Genomic DNA, 9,355 nt, shown 5'->3' with positions numbered 1-9,355 from the left:
GAATTTTGTTCCTTTTTAATGGCTGAATATGCACGCAAGTGTGTGTGTGTGTGTGTGTATGTATTCAACTTGGGTTGTTTCCATTTTTGGCTAGAAAATTGCTGCAGTGAAATCAGCGTACAACTCAGAAGACAAGTCCCTCTTTTTAGTTCTTTTGGGTACTTATCTAGGAGTGGAATTGCTGAATCATATAATAATTCATGTTTAACCTTTTGAGAAGCCATCAGAGTATTTTGTACAGTTGTTTGTGGCCATTTTACATCCCAGCAGCAGTGTACAGGGCTCTGATTTCTCAGTATCCTCACCAACACCTTTTATTTTCAGTGTTTATCGTTAGCACCATCTCAGTAGGTGTGAAGTGATACCTCACTGTGGTTTTGATATGCATCTCTCTAATGACTAATGATACTGAGCATCTTTTATGTGGTCATTGATCATTTGTATATCTTCTTTGGAAAAATGTCTATTTGAGTCCTTGGCTAAGTTTTTAATTGGGCTGCCTGTTGTTGAATTTTAGGAGCTTTTTATATATTCTGGATGTTATACTCTTATCAGATACACAATTCGTAAATACAGCCACTTTTCATTCACAGATTCTGTATGTGCAAATTTGACTACTCATTAAAATGTAATCGTAACCCCCGAATCTATTCATGGCAATTTTGTGCTCATTCATGTGCTTGTACATAGTAGCAAAAAATTTGATTTGTCCCATGTGTATGTTCTGAGCTGAGGTCAAAAAAGGGACTGCTTTGCCTCTTATTTTAGCTGTCAGACTGTAAAGAACCATCCTTTTTGTAATCTGTTTAGTGCCACTTTTAAAATATTTTGTGTTTCTTGTTTGGTAACTTCACTGTTTAAAATGACCCCCAAGTGTATTGCCAAAGTGTTTTCCAGCATTACCGAATGCAAGAAAAGTTGTGACATGCCTTGTGGAGAAAAATGTGTGTTAGATAAGCCTCATCCAGACACAAGGAATATGCTGTTGAACTTTAATAACCTATATATATATATATATATATTAAAATAAGGTGTCTTTAACATTAATGAATAACCAATATATATCAATATATATTAAATAAGGTGTCTTTAAGCACAAACAGGTTTCTCAGGTGGCACAAGTGGTAAAGGATCCGCTTGCCAATGCAAGAGACAGAAGAGGAGCGAGGTCAATCCCTGGGTTGGGAAGATCCCCTAGAGTAGGAAATGGCAGCCTACTCCAGTATTCTTGCCTGGAAAATTCCCCGGGCAGAGGAGCCTAGCGGCCTACAGTCCATGGGGCCACAGAGAGATGACACAACTGAGCGCACACACATACACACACAAGCAAAAACACATAAAACTAGGCATATGTATTGATTGATTGATGAAACTTATGACCAGAAGATCCCAGGATCTTAACCCTAGAAGCAATGTTCAGTATCTGTGGTGACTTTATAAAACACAACTACTGTGAGTAATGAGAATTGACTGTATTCCCTTCTGTGGGTTGTCTTTTCACTTTATTTATGATGCACACACAATTTTAATTTTGGTGAAGTCCAATTTATTTTTCTCTTTTTTTTTTTTTTGCTCATTCCGAGCAATGTTTTGTAGTTTTTATTTTATAAAAGAGTAAAATACCTATAAATAAATGCAACCAAGTCTTACTTTCACCTCCTTGGTTGCTTTTATTTATAGGTATTTTATTCTTTCAAGATGTTACTATTACTGGACTTGCTTTCTTAATTTCTTTTTTAGATTGTTCATTGCTGCTGTATAGAAGCACACAAAATTTTTGTTCGTTGATCTTTTAACCTGAAGCTTTGCTAAATTTGTTTACTAGCCCTAGTAACTTTCATGTGGATTCTTTAGAATTTTCTATATGTAGCATCATGTTATCCATAAATAGATGTAGCTCTACTCCTTTCCAGTTTGAATGCCTATTACTCTTTTTCTTGTCTAATGGTTCTGGTTAGAACTTCTAGTACTGGGTTGAATAGCAGTGGTGACAGAGGCTTGTCTTGTTGATCATAAGAGAAAGCTTTCAGTCTCACATCAAATGTGATGTTTCTGTGGGCTTTTATTAAATGCCCTTTATCGTGTTAAGGAGGTTCTATTCCAAGTTTTCTAAGCAGTTTTATCATGAAAGAGTTTGGCTTTTGCCAAATGCCTTCTCTGCATCAGTTGAAATGATCTTATTTTTACCCTTCATTCCATTAACGTGATGTATTACATTGTTTAATTTTCTTTTGTTGAGCCACTCTTACATTTCTAGGATAAATCCCACTTGGTTATGGTGTGTCATACTTTTAATATTCTGTTGTCTCCCATTTGCTAGTATTTTGTTGTGGGTTATTACATTTATATTCATAAAATATATTGGTCTTGGTGTATCTCTTCTTGTGATTTCTTTATGTCATATGATAAAAGTATGCTTAGTTCTGGAAGATACTGCCAAATTATCCTCCAAAGTGGTTATACCATTTTACATTCCTACCAGCAGTGAATGAGACTTCCAGTTGCTCCATATTCTCACAAGCATTTGCTATTGTCAGTATTCTAGATTTGGGCCATTCTAATAGGTGTGTAGTGGGATCTCACTGTTGTTTTAATTTACATTTCCTTGACTACATACTAGTGTTGAACATCTTTTCATATGCTTTTTTGCCATCTGTATATCTTTTCTGGAGAAGTTTCTGTTAAGGTCTTTTACCTATTTTTAAAATTTATTTATTTTTAATTAGAGGTTAATTGCTTTACAGTATTGCATTGGTTTCTACCAAACATCAAGTTGAATCAGCCAAGATTTACCCATGTCCGTTCCCACTTGAACATCCCTCCCACCTCCCTCCCCAGTCCACCTCTGTAGGTTGTTACCAAGGGCCTTTGACCTATTTTTAAAATCAGGTTGTTTGTTTTCTTACTGAGTTTTAAGGGTTATTTCTATATGTTAGATAACACTCCTTTATCAGATTTGCCTTTTGTAAATATTTTCAGCTGAGCCATGGCTTGTCTTCTCTTATCATCCTTTTGAAACTGTCTCTTGCAGAGCAGAAGTTTTTAAATTTAATGAAGTCTAGTTTACCCATTATTTCTTTCATGGATAGTGCCTTTGGTGTTTTATCTAAAAAGTCTTTGTCATAATAAAGATCATCTCAGTTTTCCCGAGGTTATTTTCTAGGAGTTTTATAAAATGCATTTTACATTTTGCATTTATGGTCCACTTTGAGTTACTTTTTGTGAAGGGCATAAGGTCTGTATCTAGTTTCTTTTTTTTTTAACATGTGGATGTCCAGTTAATCCAGCACCATGAAAAGATGATCTTTAGATACAAAGTACCTTAATGGAATTAAGCTCTCTTTCTTTCAGACTTCCTTTGCACTTTATATTTCTCTTAAGGGGTTCATTACTTTCAATCTTATATTCAGTCTTTTGTTCATTAATTGCATTTTTTTACACAGTAGGTACACAGCTGCTTTGACTGAAATAATGTTATTTAGTCACTAAGTCGTGTACAACTCTTTGCGACCCCATGGACTGTAGCCCACCAGGCTCTTCTGTCCATGGGATTTCCCAGGCAAGAATACTGGAGTGGATTGCCGTTTCCTTCTCCAAGGTATCTTCCTGACCCAGGGATTGAACTTGTATCTCCTGCATTGCCAGGCTTATATGAATGTTACTCCTTCTCTCTGATTTCTCCTTCTGATGTCACCACCACAGTTGTTGCCTCCCCTCAAAGGCCTCCTTCATTCCTTTCCTGCTCCAGTCAGTACTAACTGTTTCCCCTGTGTCCACCCAACAGGTCTTGGTTGACTCTGTATGTACATCTGTTTCATTAGCTTACAGCACTTTGAAGGCAGAAAACATTAAAAAAACTTTTTTTAAAGCTAACATTTGCTGAACACTATGTCAAGCACTAGAGTGAGAGAGTTACATGATGTATCTGAATCCCCATGGATGATGCATGAAGTTGTTCAACAGCTAAGTCCTGTCTGACTCTTTGTAACCCCATGGACTGCCGCACACCAGGCTTCCCTGTCCTTTACTATCTCCTGGAGTTTGCTCAAACTCATGTTCATCGAGTCGGTGATGCCATCCCACCATCTCATCTTCTGATGCATGAAGGTGACACTATTATTACCCCCACAGTGCAGATGAGGAAAGTGAGCCTCACACAGGTTCAGATTCACACACCTAGTAAGTGTTAGAGATGCCAAACTGTCTCCAGAGCTCTCACTCTTAACCACTGCCTCTAGTGCCTAACCAGTGTCCTCACAAAATTGTTGTTCAGTAAATGTTCATCAAATTGAACTGAAAGTTGTGAGTCTGGGAGCCAGGAGAGAAAAAAGCAATGCCGGCTAGTTGTGCACATAGCTAGTGTTGGCAGGCAGTGTTTGTCTTTGGGACAACAGCCTGTGACACTGGAATGAAATGATCTCAGCAAGAGACAGTACACTTCACAAGCCCTGAGAAAATTTCAGTTGGCTCAAGAGTTGCTGACCTGAATAAAAGGGCATGAAATTGAGTTTTGTAGAGGAAAAGAGGAAAGAGGCCAAAATTCAGCTACAGAGTCAGACCATATGACAACCACAGGGGTGATGGGAAAATAATGTGACATCATGGGCACCAGACACAGCAAACAGAAGAAATACAGCCAAGAAGCTAGTAAGATACAGTACTTGAAATCTGGGGTCATTAGATCACTTGTTCATTCAGTAAATGTGTAAGGAGCACACGATTTGCTACCTGCTTCACTCTCCTGTCTCAGGCCACACACCAAGCTCTCTTGCGAGCCCGCTTGGCCTCAGGACTGTGGCTCACTTTCCGCTCCTCATTCTTGCCTTGCAGTTTTTCAGATGCTCTTGCTCCAGATGTCCTCTTGGCCAACTCCTTCTCTTCATTCCTGGCTCAGCTCTTCAGAGGCACCTTCTTTGACTACCTGGCTACCTGAAGGAGTCCCTTATACATCATCCCCCAAATTTTCTTTGTAGCACTTACCATGGTCTAAAGCTACCTCTTTCATTTACTTACTTGTTCATTATCTATCTACTCACTAGAACTGAAGTTCCATGACAGCAAGAATTTCACCTGTCTTATCACTGTATCCTCCATTCAAAACAGTCCTTGCTTATAGTAGGTACTCAATAAATTTTAGTTGAATCAGTGACTGTACCTCCTATAAAAATTTTCAGAGACTTTCCTGACTGTCTAGTGGGTAAGACTCTGTGCTTCCACTATAGGGGGCATGGGTTCTATCCCTGGTTGGGGAACTAAGATCCTGAATGCCACTCGGCATGGCCGAAGAAAGAAAAAAGAAGACTAACTTTGGCAAAGGCTGTTACGAATATTATTTCCTGGGTGCTAGATAAGTGCAAACTAAAGTCACATTGTCCCCTTTCCTGCCATCAGAGTGTCTGTCATAGGCACTCCCTAACACCTGGCACTTCCTAGGTGTATGAGGTGTGTTTAACAGTTACAGAGCACTCTTTTACTGGTTTGCTTTCCTCTCTCTTTTTTAAAAAGATGTATTTTGAAATTTGTTTTTGACTGCACTGGGTCTTCGCTGCTGCACTGGGCCTTTCCCTAGTTGTGGTGAGCCTAGGCTACTTTTTGTTGCAGTGCACGGGCTTCTCATTGTGGTGGCTTCTCTTCTTGTGGAGCACAAGCTCTAGAGCATGGGCTTCAGTAGTTGTGACGCACAGGCTTAGTTGCTCTGTGGCATGTGGGATCTTCCCAGACCAGGAATCGAACCTGTGTCCCCTGTATTGGCAGGCAAATTCTTAACCACTCGACCACCAGGAAAGCCTTACTCTGCTCTTTTAAAATATTATTCCAGGGTCTATCAATTGAGGTGGTGGTTTACAACTTGGGGTACCAGACCCTGGGTCCTCAATGATGATAGCAATCTTTGAGCTGTTTTCAATTGTCAATGACTTAATATCAATCACGTTTAGTCTTTCCTCAAGCTTCCCAGGGTCCTTGGCAGTTACTTCTTTGCTTTCATAGAATCCTAACACGCAGTGAGGCAATGCTAATAGGCTCAGGCAGGGCAGAGCTTGAATTAGCTGTTACAGAGGACTTGGATTCAAATTTTTTTAAAGGAAAATGAAGCAATCGTTAGTTAGCATATGCAGTTTTACTGCATATGCAAATCCTGCACTACTTTGGAGGAAAATAACTAAGATGGTTCTTAGTGGTAAAAAGGCTGGAAACCCCTTAGCTCAGGGAGCCTGAGTTCAAAAGGCAAAGAACTCTCTTTTACCCATAAACTCCCCTTCCATGACTTCCTGATCATTTCAGCAAAATATCTACCTCAGTTAGTTGTAGGGCCAGGAAGAGGCTAGACTGGAGGCATCTCAGAACAGGGGAGAGTAGAAGTTCCAAAAACCAAGCACCCCTAAAAAAGGGAAAGATGAAAAAAACAAAACAAACAAACAAACAAAACTCCCTGCCTCCTTTGCTCTTTGCACCTGGGACAGGAATTTTGAATAAACATACATTACTCAGTTGCTATCAGACAGGCACCTTACATGCACTATTTTAATCAATGCCCACTTCACAGATCAGGTTACACAGCCAGCAAATAACTGAACCAGGATCATGAATCCAGACAAATCTGGTGCTTGAGGGCCTTTGACAATATGCTGTACTGTCTTTGTTAGGACAGAGCATTTTAGAATTAGGGCAACTAGCTCTTCCTTCTTTAGACTCCATTGCTTCTGGGTGATAATATTATGGATACCTTTTTCCCTTCCTTTTCTATAATTTCTAAAATTTTCCTAACTAGGACTTTTCCATAAGGGTCCTTACATGAATGAATTCATCAGTGGTTAATGTCTGTAGGCTATTCTGGTGGAGATACAGGAGCTGGTTCTAGATTTGGGGAATCATCAACAGAGAGATGGATTTTGAAAAACTGGGGAGTGGATTCGGTTCTCCTAGAGTTAATGTATGGAGAAGAAATTTGGGTTGAGAAAAGAACCCTGGAAGAGAAAACCTCCATGTCTATGACCTGCTATGTAATATGGTGCCATAATACTATGCTGTGAAATACTGGCCCCATATTTTGTCAACAATTTGTACGTTTTTGTCTCAAGGAACATCTTGAAAGAATAAGAATTCTAGTAAATGTTGTGTTTAGAGTTCTGGGATCTAGTGTTTTTCTGGGAAGAATTAATGCTCCCTGATTGAGTCCCCAGAATAAATCTCCATGTCCCCTGTTTTACAAGCCCTTCAATTACTGTATTACTGTTCAGTCGCTCAGTCATATCTGACTCTTTGCGATCCCCATGGACTGCAACACACAGGCGTCTCTGTCCGTCACCATCTCCTGAAGCTTGCTCAAACTCAGGTCCATTTGAGTAGATGACGCCATCTAACCATCTCATCCTCTGTCGTCCCCTTCTCCTCCTGCATTCAATTTTACCCAGCATCAGGGTCTTTTCTAATGAGTCAGCTCTTCACATCAGGTGACCAAAGTATTGGAGTTTCAGCTTCAGCATCAGTCCTTCCAGTGAATATTTAGGATTGATTTTTAGGATTGACTGGTTTGATCTCCTTGCAGTCCAAGGGACTCTCAAGAGTCTTCTCCAATTCAAAAGCATCAGTTCTTTGATGCTCAGCCTTCTTTATGGTCCAACTCTCACATTCATACACGACTACTGGAAACATCATAGCTTTGACTATACAGACCTTTCTTGGCAATGTCTCTGCTTTTTAATACACTGTCTAGGTTTGTCATAGCTTTTCTGAATTACTATACCCCAATCTTTATAATTGGTGTGGCTCTTACATGAAGACACACAGACATTATTGACTCAATTCTTTATTTCCCAGCTTTTAGCCACATAATTGGAGAAGGCAATGGCACCCCACTCCAGTACTCTTGCCTGGAAAATCCCATGGATGGAGGAGCCTGGTAGGCTGCAGTCCATGGGGTTGGTGAGAGTCGGACACGACTGAGCGACTTCACTTTCACTTTCATGCATTGGAGAAGGAAATGGCAACCCACTCCAGTGTTCTTGCCTGGAGAATCCCAGGGATGGGGGAGCCTGATGGGAGGCCGTCTATGGGGTCGCACAGAGTTGGACACGACTGAAACGACTTAGCAGCAGCAGCAGCCACATAATAGTTGATCCTGAGCAAATTACTTAACCTTTCTAAGGCCCCAATTTTTCATTTGAAAAATGAGAATCATTGTGTCTTTGAAAAGTTGTTAGAAAAGTTACAGTAAAATGAAAAAAAAAAAGTCTTAGAACAGTGCCAGGAATACTGTCAACAGTGAAAAACTGGTTTTGAACAGCTACCCTGAGGCCAGTGCTTTTTGATGAGTGCACGTAAGGATCGCTCTGTCCATCTCCAGAAACGAAGAAGTCAAGTTCTGTCCTCCCCTTGTGAATTAAATAAAATCTCAGCTCAACAACTTGAAACTTACCATGGGGCAAGTCCCGGTCTGGCCTCTGCCCTAAGACTACAAGTCCCAGCATGCCGCGCGCCGGATCTTGCCGGCCCCTTCCGCTCTAGGTACCGCCTCCTCGATGCGCCGGTGTGGGGCGCGCAATGGAAACGGGATGCTGGCTGCTCGGCGGCGAGTTTGAGGACTCGGTGTTCGAGGAGAGGCGGGAACGGCGCCCTGGACCACCCGAGTCGTACCGCGCCAAACGCTGCGAGCCTCAGGTGAGAGAGCGGGGCCTGTCGGCCTCACCGCAGCCTCCGGGCCTGGTGGTCCCGGCCCGACAGCGCTTCAGACGTCCTACGCCCGCGTAGCCTGTCCCCCGAACCCAGACCCTCTGGCCGCCCTAAGCTCACTTGGGCCTCCCTGCCATCCCTCCACCTACGAGCCGCACCTGCTGAGTCCGACATCCTCTGCCCCGGAGGGAATCCCCGCGCAGTCGGCCATCACGTCACACCTGGCGTTCGGCCGGTCTCACCGCGCCTCGCTGGCCTCACGCCCCTACTCAGTAATCTGTATTAGCTACCATGGACCTTCGCTGCTTCTGCAGCCGTAGAGTCAGGGCCCGCAGAAATTCAGCCACCGCCCACTTTTCAGACCTCAGTGTTGTCTGCTTTCCGAACCGGGCCTGTTCTTGTTCACTGAGTTCCCCTTGCCCACGTTAACCCCGCTCAGGTGGTCAAAATCGTTCAATTATCTCCATTTCTCAAGGTCCACCTTAAATGCCGCCTCCTCCATAAAGTCTTTTCTAACTCCCGCTTCGAACCACATTATTTTTGTCTATTAACGAAGTTGTCAGTATCTCGTAAAGCTCTTAGACCCAGAATGCTGAATGATCACAGGATGGTGCGTGCCTCACCTTATGTCCTCCACACTGCCTACCAGTTTTTGTTCATAGTAGGAACTCTGAATACTTTGCGT

The 9,355-nt window shown here is 41.9% G+C and overlaps 1 protein-coding gene across 3 annotated transcripts in view; it reads left to right on the top strand.

Moving 5' to 3' along the window:
* Window positions 1–7,839: 7,839 nt before the first annotated feature.
* C14H8orf76 (chromosome 14 C8orf76 homolog) overlaps window positions 7,840–9,355 on the top strand; it is a 32,158-nt gene continuing 30,642 nt past the window's right edge. Inside the window, exon 1 of one of the 3 annotated variants that reach the window (XM_070382433.1) lies at window positions 7,840–8,658. In XM_070382433.1, the coding sequence (XP_070238534.1) occupies window positions 8,542–8,658 (117 nt within the window). In that variant the 5' untranslated portion in view covers window positions 7,840–8,541. The remainder of the gene's footprint in view (window positions 8,659–9,355) is intronic. The other 2 variants (XM_070382434.1, XM_005891972.3) reach the window with 2 other exon arrangements.

Source organism: Bos mutus, chromosome 14 (genome assembly GCF_027580195.1).
Source record: "Bos mutus isolate GX-2022 chromosome 14, NWIPB_WYAK_1.1, whole genome shotgun sequence".
In the NCBI taxonomy this organism is placed as follows: Eukaryota; Metazoa; Chordata; class Mammalia; order Artiodactyla; family Bovidae; genus Bos; species Bos mutus.
Note: the sequence above shows the minus strand (reverse complement) of the source record. Positions and strands in the feature narration are given on the sequence as shown.